Source organism: Colobus angolensis, unplaced genomic scaffold (assembly GCF_000951035.1).
Source record: "Colobus angolensis palliatus isolate OR3802 unplaced genomic scaffold, Cang.pa_1.0 Scaffold59, whole genome shotgun sequence".
Classification (NCBI taxonomy): domain Eukaryota; kingdom Metazoa; phylum Chordata; class Mammalia; order Primates; family Cercopithecidae; genus Colobus; species Colobus angolensis.
In genome coordinates, this window is record NW_012119487.1 from 7107897 (window position 1) to 7124585 (window position 16689).

At 38.1% G+C, this 16689-nt stretch overlaps 1 protein-coding gene across 3 annotated transcripts in view; it reads left to right on the plus strand.

The window, feature by feature from the left end:
* Positions 1-16689, plus strand: part of PAPPA2 (pappalysin 2) — a 417104-nt gene that overhangs the window by 127022 nt on the left and 273393 nt on the right. For all 3 annotated transcript variants that reach the window (XR_001004080.1, XM_011962377.1, XM_011962378.1), the window contains one exon: positions 12401-13472. Coding sequence is in view for 2 of the 3 variants with exons in the window: in XM_011962377.1 (XP_011817767.1) it covers positions 12401-13472 (1072 nt within the window). In the remaining variant the exon portion in view is untranslated. The remainder of the gene's footprint in view (positions 1-12400; positions 13473-16689) is intronic.

A 16689-nucleotide genomic window follows, 5' to 3' on the forward strand; every position in this document is an offset into this window, starting at 1 on the left:
CCAGGATAGTCTCGATTTCCTGACCTCATGATCCACCCACCTCGGCCTAGTGTTGGGATTATAGGCGTGAGCCACAGCACCTGGCCTAGGTTTTTCTTTATTTAAGATCACTTCATTTGCAAATGGACAGTTTTACTTGCTTCTTTCCAATTTGGATGACTTTTGTTTTCTTCTCTTGCCTAATTGCTCTGGATAGGACTTCCAGTGCTATGTCAAATAAGAGTGGTGAGAGTGGGCATCCTTGCCTTGTTCCAGTTCTTAGCAAAAACACTTTTTGCTTTTCCCTGTTCAGTACATGTTAGCTGTCACTTAGAGCCTTTATTGTGTTAAGGTACTTTCTTTCTACCTAATTTATGAAAGTTTTTATTATTAAAGGATGTTGAATTTTATTAAATTATTTTTCCATAATGCATTCATTGAAATGAATAAATAATTTTTGCACCATTTTTGCATGTCTGGGATGAATCCCACTAGGTCATAGTGTATGCTTTTTTTGATGTGCTGTTGGATTTGATTTGCTAATATTTTGTTGAGGATTTTGACATCTATATTTATTGGATATTGGTAGGTAATTTTCTTTTTTTGCTGTATCCTTGTCTGGTTTTGGTATTAGGGTTATGCTGGCCTGGTAGGATGAGTTTAGAAGAACTACCTTACCTTAAACTTTTTTGGATTAGTTTGAAAATAATTCATATTAGTTATTTAAAGTTTCATTTGAATTTTGTGGTGAAGCAGTGAAGACTTTTCTTTGTTGAGATACTTTTTAAATCACTGATTCAGTCTTGTTACCTGTTATTGATCTGTTCAAGCTTTATCTCTCTTCTTGGTTAAATCTTGGCAGGTTGCATGCATCCAGGAATTTATCCATTTCCTTTTTAATTTATTGGAGCATTCATAATAGTTTGTAATGATATTTTGTATTTCTGTGACATCAATTATAACATCTTCTCATTTCTAATTTTATGTATTTGGGCCTTTTTCTTTTTTAACTCTAGCTAATGGTTTGTTCATTTTGTATATCTTTTCAAAAAATCAAGTTTTTGTTTCACTGAACTTTCTTAGTCTGTCTTTTGTTTATTTTCCCTTTTATTTTTATTTATTTCCTTCTACTAATTTTTGGTTTTGTTTGTACTTGCTTTTCTCATTCTTTCAGGTGCTTTGTTACATCGTTGTTTTTTGAATATTTCCAATTTTTGATGTAGGTTTTTATTGCTGTAATCTTGTCTCAATACTGCTTTGGATGTGTCCCATAGGTTTTGGTATGTTGTGTTTCTATTTTCGTTTTTTTGGAGAAATTTATATATTATCTTATTATTTCTTCATCCATTAGATATAGGAGTATCTTGTTTAATTTCCATGTATTTTTATGGTTTCAAAAATGTTCCTATTATTATTGCTTTCTCATTTTATTCCATTGTGATCAGATAAGATATTTGATGTTCTTTATTTTATATATTATATTTATTTTCTTAGAGACATGGTCTCACTATGTTGCCTAGGTTGGTTTTAAACTCCTGGGCTCAAGTGATCCACCCGTTTTGGTCTACCAAAATGTTGGGATGACAGGCATGAGCCACTGTGTCTGGCTGACATTGATTTTTAAAATTATTTTGAGGCTAGGCATAATGGCTCACACCTGTAATCCTAGCACTTTGGGAGGCTGAGATGGGAGGACTGCTCAAGCCCAAGGGTTTGAGACCAGCCTGGGCAACATAGTAAGACCATATCTCCACTAAAAAAAAAAAAAAAAAAAAGGTAGATGTGGTGGCATACACCTGTAGTCCCAGCTACTTGAGAGGATGAGGTGGGAGGATTGTTTGTACCCAGGAGGTTGAGGCTGTACTGCCACTGAACTCCAGCCTGACTGACAGAGCAAAACCCCATCTCAAAAAAAATTGTGTTGACATCTGTTTTGTGTCCTAATGTTTTGCCAGTACTGGAGAATGTTACATGTACTGATAAAAAGAATGTGTATTCTGCAGCTGTTGTGTGAAACGTTCTGTAAATTTCAGTTAGGTCCATTCAGTCTATGGACCAGTTCAAATCTTATGGGCTTTTTTGTTGATATTACATCTAGTGTAATTACATTGGATGGCTGAACTGTCCAATGCCAAGAATGGGTATTGAGGTCTAGCTATCCCTTTAGATCTGATAATATTTGCTTTATATATGCTTTATGTATCTGGGTGCTCTTGTATTGGGTACATATATACATACATAATTGTTATACCCTCTTACTGAATTGATCCTGTTGTGATTATATAATGCATTTTTGTTATTTTTTTAAGTTTTTGACTTAAAATCTGTTTTATTGTATATAAGTATGGCTTCTCCTATTCATTTTTGATTTCCATTTCTGGGAATATTGTTTTTCACTTTCAGTCTATGTGTGTCTTTACAGGTGAATTGAGTTTCTTATAGGCAGCATATAGTTGGATCTTTTAAAAATCCCTTTCGTCAATCTATATTTTTTAGTTCATTTTATTGATTGTTTCACAATGTTTTGTATATTTTTTATTTCTTACTTTCTCTCATTGTTTACTTTTATGTTTGGCATGGTTTTTGCAGTGATAAGGTTTGATTTCTTTCCTTCCTTCCTTCCTTCCTTCCTTCCTTTTTTCAGATGGAGCCTTACTTTGTTGCCCAGGCTGGAGTGCAGTGGTGCAATCTCGGCTCACTGCAACTTCTGACTCCTGGGTTCAAGCAATGCTCTGCCTCAGCCTCCTGAGTAGCTGGGATTACAGGTGCCTGCCAGCACACCTGGCAAAGTTTTGTATTTTGTATTTTAGTAAAGACAGGTTTTCACCATCTTGGCCAGGCTGGTCTTGAACTCCTGACCTCATGATCTACATACTTTGGCCTCCCAAAGTGCTGGGATTACAGGCGTGAGCCACTGTGCCTGAACTGATTTGTTTCTTTTTTTGTGTATTCACTCTATCTGCAAGTTTTGTACTTTTATATGTTTTCATGAACACATGCAGTTACTATCTTTTTGCTTCCAGAGATAGGCTTACCTTAAACATTTCTTGCAAGACTGATCTAGTGGTGATTAATTCTCCAAGTTTCTGCTTATCTGAGAAAGACTTTATTTCTCCTTCATTTCTAAGAATAGCTTTGCTGGGTATAATATTCTTAACTCGCAGATTTGTTTGTTTTTTTTCTTTTAGTACTTCAAATATTCCATTCCATTCTCTTCTGGCCAGTATGTTTTTTACTGAGACATCTGCAATTGGGCTAATGGGTATTCCCTTATTTGTGACTTGGTATTATATTTTTCTCTAGCTATTTTTATCTTTGACTTTTGGCAAAACTCAAATATGCCTTGGAGAGGACTTGTTTGGATTAAATGTATTTGGAGACTTTTGAGTTCATTGGATCTGAATGTCCACCCCTTTTCCAAGACATGAGAAGTTTTTCACTATTATTTCATTAAATAGATTTCCTTCATCTTTTCTCTTCTCTTTCTGCAACTCCCATAATGCCAATATTTGTTCACTTACTGATGTTTCATACATTTTTGTAGTTTTTTTTTCTTTCTTTAAAATATTTTTTTGTCTGCCTGAGTTATTCCAAAAGATCTGTCTTCAAGTCCAAAAATTCTTTCTTCTACTTGGTGTAATCTGTTGTTTAAGTTATTGATTGTACTCTTTGTTGTGTTATTCACTGAATTATCCAGCTCCAAAATATATGTTTGGTTCATTTTATGATATTTCTTTATTGAATTTCTCATTCAAATAATGAATTTTTAAATTTTGTCTAATCATCTATCTGTTTTCTCTTGTATTTCACTGAGTTTCTGTAAGATTATTATTTTGAATTGTTTTTGCTATTTTGTATATTTCCTTATAATTGAATTTCGTTACTGGAGAATTATTTTGTTCCTTTGGAGGTGTAATATTTCCTTGATTTTCTATGTTTGATGTGTTCTTACATTGATTTCTGTGCATCCAATAGAATAGTCACCTCTTTCAATTTTATGAAATAGATTTATAGAAAGAGACTTTTCTTTTGTGTGTGTGTGTGTGTTTTGTTTTTATTTTTACATTTGTTTTAATTTATATCTTTGACAAAAATCATTCAAATGTTTTGCCTCAAATACAATTCTATTTTTTGGCAGCAAATCCAGGTAGGATTATTTTTTATTAGATTTTCTTCAAAAAAAGAAAGAAAGAAAGAAAGAAACAGGGATACATGTGCAGAATGTGCAGGTTTGTTACATAGATATTTGTATGCCATGGTGGTTTACTGCACCTATTGACTCATCCTCTAAGTTCCCTTCCCTCAATCCCATACCCCAACAGGCCCTGGTGTATGTTGTTCCCCTCTCTGTGTCCATGTGTTCTCAATGGTCACCTCCCACGTATGAGTGAGAACATGTGGTGTTTGGTTTTCTGTTCCTGTGTTAGTTGGCTGAGGATGATGGCTTCCAGCTTCACCCATGTCCCTGCAAAGGACATGATCTCATTCATTTTTATGGCTGCATAGTATTCCATGGTGTGTATGTACCACATTTTCTTTACCCAGTCTATCACTGATGGGCATTTGGGTCAGTTCCATGTCTTTGCTATTGTAAATAGTGCTGCAATAAATGTAAATGTGCATGTGCCTTTATAGTAGAATGATTTATATTTCTTTGGGTCTATATCCAGTAATGTGATTGCTGGGTCAAATGGTATTTCTGGTTCTAGATCCTTGAGAAATCACCATGCTGTCTTCCACAGAGGTTGAATTAATTTGCATTCCTACCAACAGTGTAAAAGCTTTCCTGTTTCTCCACATCCTCACCAGCATCTATTGTTTCCTGATTTTTTAATAATCACCATTCCAACTGGCATGAGATAGTGTCTCATTGTGGTTTTGATTTGCATTTCTCTAATGATCAGTGATGTTGAACTTTTTTTCATATGTTTGTTGGCCACATAAATGTCTTCTTTTGAGAAGTGTCTGTTCATACCCTTTGCCCATTTTTTGATGAGTTGTTTGTTTTTTTTTCTTGTAAATATGTTTAAGCTCCTCATAAATTCTGGATATTAGTCCTTTGTCAGATGTATAGATTGCAAAAATTTTCAACCATTTTGTAGGTTGTCTATTCACTCTGGTGATAGTTTCTCTTGCTGTGCAGAAGCTCTTTAGTTTAGTTAGATCCCATTTGTCAATTTTGACTTTTGTTGCAATTGTTTTTGGCATTTTTATTATGAAGTCTTTGCCCATGCCTATGTCCTGAATGATATTGCCTAGGTTTTCTTCTAGAGTTTTTATGGTTTTGGGTTTTACATTTAAGTCTTTATTCCATCTTGAGTTAATTTTTGTGTAAGGTATAAGGAAGGGGTTCAGTTTCAGTTTTCTGACAATGGCTTGCCAGTTTTCCCAGCACCATTTACTGAATAGAAGATCCTTTCCCTATTGCTTGTTTTTGACAGGTTTGTCGAAGATCAGATGGTTGTAGATGTGTGGTGTGATTTCTGAGGTCTGTGTTCTATTCCCTTGGTTTTTATGTCTGTTTTGCTAACAGGACCATGCTGTGTTGGTTACTGTAGACTTGTAGTATGGTTTGAAGTCAGGTAGCATGATGCCTCCAATTTTGTTCTTTTTGCTTAGGATTGTCATGGCTATTTGGGGTCTTCTTTGATTCCATATGAAATTTAAAATAGTTGAAGGGTGCAGCAAACCAACATGGCACATGTATACTTATGTAATAAACCTGCACATTGTGCACATATACCCTAGAAATTAAAGTATAAGAATAAAATTTTAAAAAAATGAAATTTAAAATGGTTTTTTTCTAATTTTGTGAAGAATGTCAATGGTAATTTGATGGGAGTAGCATTGAATCTATACCTTACTTTGGGCCTTATGGCCATTTTCACAATATTGATTCTTCCTATCCATGAGGATGGAATGTTTTTCCATTTGTTTTTGTCCTCTCTTATTTCCTTGAGCAGTGGTTTGTAGTTCTTGAAGAGATCCTTCATATCACTTGTTGGCTGTATTCCTAGGTATTTTGTTCTCTTTGTAGTGATTGTGAATGGGAGTTCATTCATGATTTCGTTCTCCACTTGCCCGTTGTTGGTGTAAAGGGATGCTTGTGATTTTTCACATTGATTTTGTATCCTGAGACTTTGCTGAAGTTGCTTATCAGTTCAAGAAGGTTTTGGACTGAGATGATGGAGTTTTCTGAATGTAAAATCATGTCATCTGCAAACAAAGACAACTTGACTTCCTCTCTTCCTCTTTGAATACCCTTTATTTCTATCTCTTGCCTGATTGCCCTGGCCAGAACTTCCAATACTATGTCAGATAGGAGTGGTAAGAGAGGACATCCTTAGAAAAAGATTTATTTCTATAGATGGGTCTTAAGGTGTCAGTTGGGTAAGGTGTATTGGCTTTAATTCCACATGGACACAGTAGTCTCTAGTCAGTTTCTTCAGCTGTAATTCATGCTAGTGATTTTTCTATCTCAGTGGCCTAGGCTGCAAGAGTTTGTGGCAGCAGTGGCACAGCTTTGCTGGGTGTGTGCTTGCTGGGCTGTTTCTTAGGTGGAGGGAGGGATGTGAGTGCACATAATGCCCATGGTAAGTCAGTCAGCTGGGGGTCTGGCTCACTGAGGTTAGGGCTATGGGCCTGTTACTCTGGCCAGGGTTGTGGGCATACAGCTCCTTGGCTGCCCTGGGGATGTGTCCTTGAGGAGCAAGCCCACTGGGCTGTTTTTCAGACCTCAAGAACAGGCACACAGTCATTTGGTCAGTCTGAAGATGTGTCTACCCAAGGTGGCCTGCCAAGCTGTTTTTCAGGACTTTGTTATGGGTGGCAGCATGTCCACCAGGGATAGAGTTGCACATAGTAGACAAATTATAAAAGATAGTTCAAGTCTCTTTATCTGTTTTTGGCATAAGCAGCAGATATCCTGAGCATCAAAAAAAAAAAAAAAACACTCAAGTAATGGAAAGAAGCAGGATTACTACTTTACAGGGGGACCACATTCAAAACTTTTGTTTTCATGAAACAACTGTTTGTAACTCTATCTATGATGTTCAGTGCTTTATTAGAAGTTTTCATAGTTGCTTTGGAGGAATATATTCCAGTTTGAGAGACAACGTTTCTCCTTGAGTATAATTGACTCTATCAATTCCAAGTGCTGATAATTAATGACAGTAGAGAATTGGATGCAAGTGATGTTTGCTAAGACCCACAAAAGCATATTGCTCTATAAGATACCCATGGTCTCTAAGTACAATTTTTGGAGTTGAGAGCAGGTATACAATTAACAGGATATCGTTCCTTAATTTACTTTTCTTTCTCTCAAAACTCAGATTAAATACAAGGTAAGGTGCTTGAACAGTTTTAAATTTAGTTAACATATATGATGGAAGCCAGTTGCAAGAAAGAGCTGAGAAAATGATTCTTACAGTTTTAAGATGATATGGTCCAAATGTTTGGCTTCCACACTACCACCGTCTTTTGAGTTACATCATTTGATCTGATTTTTCTAATCCATGGGCTATCATGGTTCAGTTTAGTGTTGAGTAATTTCATAAATCATATTCATGTACTGGTCCCTCTGTTCTTTCCAAGAATGTGGCTTTGATGAATAAACAATAGTTATAACGTGTTTGTTTCTATCTCACATACATCCAAAATTATAAAATCTCAATGTTGCACAAACTCAAGAGTTTCACCACGTATATTGTGTTGGCTTGGACTTCATTGGTTTTGTCAGTCTTTACTCTGCTAGACTGAGAAGAAGTCTCCCAAATGTGGGATTCTGTAATTTTTCCTTTGAAACAAAGTTCATCTTGCTTTTGCTTAATGAGATCAAGAAAGTAGGACTGAGGGTCCCTCCTGAGAGCATGTGGGGAGCTGTACAGGCTGCTCTATAAGCCCAATTTGTAGCGAAAGAATGAAGAAGAACAGACCTGGGATGGACACATTTTGTTCACCGGTACAGTTGGTCACTGGGTCTTCCAGTAGACATGTTGCGGCTGAAAACTCAGATAATAGGCAATATTTACCCCCTTTTAAATTACAAAAAATGATATTATCAGCAAAGCAGCCACATCTAACTTTGTAGTCAAAGGGAAAAGGAGACACTTGGCAGCTTGCAATTGCTTTCCTTTTTAGTCTTTACAGTAATGGAATCGACTCAGACTGGTTCATCAGAGAAACTTGTACACATCTGTTCCCAAATCCATGTTCAGTGACATCATGCTGGTAACTTAAAATTGGCCATTGTGGCAGTAATTTATATCACAGAAATTGGCAAATGTTGCAAATCAGGACTTGGATTTTTTTTAATCTTCAGAGGACTAGTTGTTAAATATTTACTAGCATACCACTGGTTTTATATCTAATTTATTATTTCCTTTGATAACACATCATGAAAGTCCTTCTCCTCATCATAGCTAATGTTTATTAATCACTTTATTTGAGCTGAACACTGTGCTATGATACTTCGCATGTGACATTTTATTTAATTCTCACAGCAACCTCATGCGGTCTAAGGTCTCAGCTTGTGGTTGAAGGATGCTGAAGATGCACAGATTTTATTTCTCAGGTAAAACCTTCAAATATGAAACCAGAGCTCAGCAAGGTGATATAACTTTTTTTTTTGTTGAGATGATACAGCATGTAAGTGGTAGATTGTAGAATATAATTTCTGGCTGACTCATGCTTTTAACCACATGCACTATGGTCTTTCCTGCATAGGGTTTGTAGAAAACTGTTCTGGGCTCAAAATAATGATATCTTGGTTCTAGTGCACTCTCTGCACCCAGTCTGACACCTGATCTCTCAAAGCCTCAGTGTCTGCATCTATAAAATAAGGTCAATGACAATAACTCTGCCTGCCTCAGAGGATGGTTTTACCACTTAAATAACAGTATACAAAAGATTTATTTGGAAAGCTCAAGAACTATATAAATGAGAGATAACATTACAGGCTAAGTAAAAGTAAATAGAGTCACACACACACAGGCACACACACACACATATACACACACAAAATTCCAGTGTAGAAGATTTGGCTGAAGTGAGTAATTTATATAAAGGCAGGTTCTGAGGACTCTTGAAATGAATATTACTGGGTAAACTGGCAGGACGTTGAGCTTGGCAATGTCTGACCTTATCTCTTGGAATTCTTTGGCTTTGGCGCTCTCTAGCCTTCCCAGACAGTCTGACTGGTGATCAAGGTAGTCCTAATCTCGTGAGTAGATTTTTATGGTGGATACCTACTAGGAATCAAATTATTAACAAGACAGGTCAGTGTTGGGAAGTTGACATTTAATGGCTTTAGGGAGAATTTCTGCTATGTTATGTCCATGTTTTAATAAAGAGGTCCTTTTGCTGCTCCCATAGCTATTTATACTTTCAGTAGTCAGCCTATTCCATTGTTATTCATTTCAGGTTTATTTTCTGCACTACATTGAACTTTCCATGATATCATATAATTATTTGATCACTATAGAATCTCCAGCACCAAGTACTGAGATTGGCAGATAGTATAGCTTTGTAAATATCTACCAAACTTGCACTTGCATGGGTGAGCTAACTTAGTCTGCTTCTGTGCACTTATTCATAACAGGTCCTATGAATCCTAACTACCTCGTTTATCCTAACTACCTCTCATTCCATTAGTTTGCTGAATTAACGAACAAGTATGTATCACTGTTGCATAGACACGTTGGACAAATCTAAGATTCCTGATCTAGTATAATTTTTAAACAAATGATTTAAAAGAATTTCAGATGATCTTTACATGTTCATGTCTGATATAACTTACCATTGATATCAATCTTGCTAACTTTCCTTCACTGAATGAAAAATACTAAGGCTCTCAACTTCTGTCTTCTGCATTTCATTCTACTAAGCAGCAGTGAGGAACTTGATATTTTTTGTAATATGGGATAAGCTCTCCATATGGCTTCAAAATAGTCTGTATTTGTGAAAGCTTCACATGTGACTCTGATTCACAACTAGAGTTGTTGGCATTGAATCAGAGAATTCTATTTGCTAAGTATGCCTTTTTGACTGGAAGGAGTGCAGGATAGTGCTTCAGCAACTATATACTCTATTTCCCTACAGATGAAGTACGAACAATGGTAACAAAGCAAGTAAAATGTAGTTATCTAAGCACCTAGTGAGATTTTTCATTTGCTGTTTGGACATCCTAAATTAGAGAGCAAATAATCATTACTTTGGTAATCATTCAAAACAATACCTCTACATACTGGCTACATCTCACAAGTAATATAGATGATCTTAGTGCTCTTGGCTATAAATCTTTTTTGATATAATTGCTAACTTATATTAATCAGAACTAGACTAGTATAATCAGAGTGGTCCATCTTCTATTTAGTATTTCAGGAAGTTAGAAATATCATTTCAGATACACTATTAATAACTTTATACCTTTCTATGAGACAAATAAGAACGATTATTTTTTTGATAATAGACTAGAAGTTCTAAGGACAGCAAATTAAAATGTTTAAAATTGCGAGTAGATGCCTGGTAGACAATTATGTTAATTATCTGGTAACTTATATGACAAGTCTAACAATTTATATCTGAATTCATACATATACCTGTGTGTATGCATCAAATATAAAGTAACCTCCCCAGTACTTTCTCTTAAAGATCAGCAAATAGCTGATAGATTAGTAACTCCGTGGTCCTGATATTCAGTATTGCAGCCCATGTGATCATAGGTCAGATAGATAATGAAAACTACTTACTACTTATTAAAATAAGTGGACCAGGAGAAAATATGAATCAGGGAACTTAGTGTTAATCTCGCTAGATTTGTTTGCTTTTTTGAAAATCCGCTCAATACAAGAGTTTGTAGAGGAGTATTCCTTATACTTCTTTAACAGATAGACCCCAGTGTGAAAATAATAACAACTAAAACCCCGAAACCCAAATCGGAACACCCCATGAACTGTAGCTAGTCATCACTGGTAATTCAAAGTATAGTTGCTAGAATTACTGGGTTAGGGAGGAAATATGTTTGCTAAAAAGTACTTCTATTTTGTAAACCACAAGTTATTAATTTATGCTGAAGACAGAAGAGAAGATATTCTATCACTTTTGGAAGTATAGCTACTTGTAAAGCATTTGCCTGCCATCAGAATAGGAAGCCTCCTGGCTTATAAATCTAGACTGTCTAAGAAGAATTATTGTTGGACTGGATTGCATAGGAGGTTAGGGAACAAATAAAAGTCTTATTTAACAAGCTTGGGGAGAAAGACTCTTGATGTTTACCCAGGTATCTGATCAAAAGGCTAGTATATTTTTCCATCATTTATTCATTGGTGCAAGCAATATTTATTAAGCATTTCCTATGTGATGTACTGACTTCTTGTGATTTATTAGTAAAAGCTATTCCTGAGAGACTATGTACTAGAAGAGGTACTGAGGAAGAGATGGTGGGTAAACTGAAGACGGGTTACTAGGAACATTTAAGGCCTCCAAACTGCCTGAGTCCCATCTGCAATCATGCCACATCTGAAAGTTTGTGCCCCATCCTGCTGCCAACTTATTAATGATCTAACTATTTATGGGTGTTCTATCCTTTGTTTATTCAATTAGATTTAACAGCCCTGTGCCTGTTAAATGCCCTGTGCCTGCTCTGAGCAAGGCAGGTAGTGTATGATAGGACATTTATTAATCTGGAAACGGTCTGCTTCTGTACTGTGGTGGGTGATATTGGGTATAGAACAGTCATTCTACTAACTCAGTGACTAGATTTTTAGGCTAGGACCATGGGGCAGTACCATATTGCTTTCTCTGGGGAACAGTTGTTCACTGTGGATGGGCATCCTTACCCATGAGAGGTGTTAGAGGGAATAGTGGGCTAGGAATGATGTCTGGGATGTTATCATCTTCTCTAAAAAAACTCCCTGATTAATCAACTCCTTGTTTTCTCCATGAGTATCATCTTTTTAATGTTCAGTAGAGAAAAATCACCTTCCAGAGGGTAGGAGGTGGCTGTCATTTGCAAAAAGTATGACTACTCTCATGGCTTCTGAGGAAATGGAAAAGAACTAGGATCAGTGAGGAAAGGCATGGACTCAAAGCCAGTCAGCATGAAGCACATTTGTGATGGAGTGCTAGAGAATTCTTGCCATTTGCATTGAATATCTGCTTTCCAGCTTCAATTTTGGTTATGTAAACATACCAGAATGAGTTAACTTGGCTGGAATCTCAAATCATTCCTTTTGGGCATAGGATATGCCAGAACGGCCTGATACAGGGATACGAGCAGGCATCTCAGATGAGAAGTCTGTGTCACTTACTTTATTCCCCATTAAAAACCTGCATTCTTGTTATTTACATGGGCTTTCTTCTCCCTTTCTCCATTCCCCTTTGTATCTGGTATCTCTTCCCTGGATTCTTCCTTCTTTCCCAGGTGTGTTTGATAACTGCTCCCACACTGTCAGTGACAAAGGCTGGGCCCTGGGGATCCGCTCAGGGAAGGACAAGGGAAAGCGGGATGCTCGCTTCTTCTTCTCCCTCCGCACCGACCGCATGAAGAAAGCCACCATCTTGATCAGCCACAGTCGCTACCAACCAGGCACATGGACCCACGTGGCAGCCACCTACGATGGACGGCGCATGGCCCTGTATGTGCATGGCACTCAGGTGGCTAGCAGTCTAGATCAGTCTGGCCCCCTGAACAGCCCCTTCATGGCATCTTGCCGCTCTTTGCTCCTGGGGGGAGACAGCTCTGAGGATGGACGCTATTTCCGTGGACACCTGGGCACACTGGTTTTCTGGTCGACCGCCCTGCCACAAAACCATTTTCAACACAGTTCTCAGCATTCAAGCGGGGAGGAGGAAGCGACTGACTTGGTCCTGACAGCGAGCTTTGAGCCTCTGAACACAGAATGGGTTCCCTTTAGAGATGAGAAGTACCCACGACTTGAGGTTCTCCAGGGCTTTGAGCCAGAGCCTGAGATTCTGTCCCCTTTGCGGCCCCCACCCTGTGGGCAAACGGTTTGTGACAACGTGGAATTGATCTCCCGGTACAATGGATACTGGCCCCTTCGGGGAGAGAAGGTGATACGCTACCAAGTGGTGAACATCTGTGATGATGAGGGCCTAAACCCCATTGTGAGCAAGGAGCAGATTCGTCTGCAGCACGAGGCACTGAATGAGGCCTTCAGCCGCTACAACATCAGCTGGCAGCTGAGCGTCCACCAGGTCCACAATTCCACCCTGCGACACCGGGTTGTGCTTGTGAACTGTGAGCCCAGCAAGATTGGCAATGACCATTGCGACCCCGAGTGTGAGCACCCACTCACAGGCTATGATGGGGGTGACTGCCGCCTGCAGGGCCGCTGCTACTCCTGGAACCGCAGGGATGGGCTCTGTCAGGCGGAGTGTAACAACATGCTGAACGACTTTGACGACGGGGACTGCTGCGACCCCCAGGTGGCTGATGTGCGCAAGACCTGCTTTGACCCTGACTCACCCAAGAGGTAAGGGACTGGGGTTTGGGGTGTCCTACTTGTAGGGTGCATTTCTAACATCATTTTATCTGTTTGGTTTTGGAGACAAATGTGTTCACACAGTCCCTGAGTACAACATTAATCCACCCCATCAGACAGTATTAAGCTTTTGTGAAGTGCTAGGTGTTCTGCTAGGTAATCAGGAACACAGATGACTGAGACAAGAGACAGCCCTCACAGAACTCACTATTTGTGGTGCAGAAAGCTGTGTACACAGTGTGAAGTGCACCCAAAGGTATATGCACCAGATACTTGGGGCACAGGAAAGCTGAACAACTTGCTCTACCAGAGGAGGCCAGGAAATCTTCGTGGAGAATGAACAAGGTATCCAGACATAGAAACCAGTCAATACTTATTACACATGACAATACTTCCTATAGTCTTAGGGTCTTGGCAAAGTAATACAGATCTGTGAAAAGGTCTTAGGTCTGTTTAGTCTAAGCAGTTCAACAGTTTCGTAAAGTTTCGTGTGACAGCCAGCCACTAGTCTCCTTTAGGTGACTGAGATCTTTCACTGTTACCCCATTAAATGCCATTCTTCGTGCAGCATCCAGAAGGATCTTTTGAAAAAGGTAAGTTGGATACTGTCATTTCTCGTCTTAAGATTTTTTCTCCACTGCACTCAGAATAAAATCTGAATCCGCTACCTGACACATAGGCTCCTAATGCAGTCTGGGCCCTGTCTGCCTCTCCATCCCCACCCACATAGCACAGCCTCACTGACTTGATTCTGTTCCATTGAACAGATCAAGCTTTTTTCTGCCCTCAGGATTTTGCATTTGCTGTTCCATCTTCTTGGAATCTTCTTTTCCTTAATATTCCCTTGGTGGGCTCTCTCTTGTCATTCAAATGCCTACTTAGATGTTACCACCTGGGAGGCCTTTCCTAATCCCTCAGATTAAAGCAGCTATCAATTACTGTTACATCAACTAATTAAAATTTCCTGTTTAACACTTAGTACTTCTGATAACTTTTCTTTCACATTCATGTGTTTGTCTGTTTTTCCCCTATTTGGAATATCAGCTCCATGAGATCAGGGCCCTTATCTATTCTGTTAACCACTATATTCCCAAGGCCTAGAATGGCAGCTAACATTTAGTTGTTTAAGTTGATGAATACATGGGTCTGATGTGTCTCTTGTTCTGAGACAGAAGCCATAAGAAGTTTCTCATTTGATGGCTGATGCAGGGGTTGGACATAATAGAGGAGGGTAAGAAAGTAGTAGGTAGCTAGTGAACTTGTTAATATGTGTTTGTGGACAAGGTATCCCCAGTACACAACTGGTGCCTTTGTTCAAATTATGAAAAGGCTTACCTGACCTAGGGTACAGGGCTGGTAGGAGGTAGGGGAACAGGATCTCAGCTCCCACCCAATGTCTTGATGGCTACTTTTGTGTTGGACACCATTTGTACAAGTAGTTTCTGGTACCCCTGTGTGTGGGAAGTCCTCTTGGTATGAGTTACCACTAATACAGTGGCCTGTACTTCAAGCATGTGGTGTAAAAGACCGAGTATACAATTTGGAATCAAGGGACACGGTTAAATTTTTTTTTTTTTTTATTATACTTTAAGTTCTAGGGTACATGTGCATAACGTGCAGGTTTGTTACATATGTATACTTGTGCCATGTTGGTGTGCTGCACCCATCAACTCGTCAGCACCCATCAATTCATCATTTATATCAGGTTAAATTTTGGAGTCCTCACTACTTAACTAGGTTTGCAAGTTACACAAGTCACTTTTGGAAACTCAGAAGTCTTCTCTATGAAGTAAGGATGATTGCAGTAATACCTTGCATTATCAGTATTTTCAGGTTATTTTGTGAATCAAATGAAATAAAGTATAGGAAAGTAGCTCTAAAGTTTTCAATGTACACAAATAGTTCTAAAATAACATTAGTTCTTATTATTAAGGCTGACAGATAGGAAGTCTTTATTTACATAGTGATGCAAAGATAACTAATCAAATTATCAGAACTATTTGTATAATAAAATTCTGTTTAGAACAATGAGAACACATGGACACAGGGAGGGGAACATCACACACTGGGGCCTGTCAGGGAGTGATGGGGCTAGGGGATGGATAGCATTAGGAGAAATACCTAATGTAGATGACAGGTTGATGGGCGCAGCAAACCACTATGACACGTGTATACCTATGTAACAAACCTGCATGTTCTGCATGTGTATCCCAGAACTTAAAGTATAATTTAAAAAAAGAAGAAGAAAAGAAAATTATGTTTGGGTTTGGTTTTTAGATTTTGGTAACCTCAAGCAGAAGCTAAATCTCACTAACAGCAGTGATTAGCAACACTTAGGATCCCCCGGAGAAATGAGAAAGTCTGGTCTCCTAGTTTATAGTAATGACCTACTGCCCTGTTTGAGAGAGCTGTCTTTCAAGGTACCCAGGTATTGTTCTCCTCAGAATTTCCCTTTATTTCTCTAAATTCCTGTCACACTGCCCTTATCTGGGTGTTTATAACTTACCTCACTGCCTGCAGAAGAGGAACTCACTCCTTCTGTTTATAGACCCAGTAGTGTTTTGAACCTTTATTCATAAGTGACTCTTTTAGCCCCACATATAAAACCTGCTTTGTGGAATACAAAGGAAATATTTATACTCTTTGATAGTTAAAAATACTAACTCAAAGTGAAAAGTGTTCATGGTTTAAAATATCAAATTATACCAAAAGACAGAAGAAAGAAAAACAGTCACCTGCCTAACTCTTCCCCATCCTTCTCCACACTGTGTCCTTGCTTTGCACAGGTTACTATATTTATTTTTTTTCATCTTTTTTTTTCTGGTAGTTTCCTGTACACCTCCGAATATTATATTTATATTGCTTGGTTCATCAATTTTAAACGTTATCCATTGATTTCTTAAGATAGAGACGGGACTAACTCCCTTACATTCTCTCCTTCCTTGTCCTTGCATCCTTCCATATAATTACTTTACTATTTTTGTTGAATCAATTGTATGTATTATAGTATTATGACTGTGAAATGTTATTTGTTGCAGAACGAAGTACTATTCTATTATTATATTTCTTTTCTTGCACAGCTTCTTCCTATTCCCAGCCCAACCCCTTGAGTCTCTATTTCTTTCTTTCCTTCCTTCCTTCCTTCCTTCCTTCCTTCCTTCCTTCCTTCCTTCCTTCCTTCCTTCCTTCTTTCCTTCCTTCTTTTATT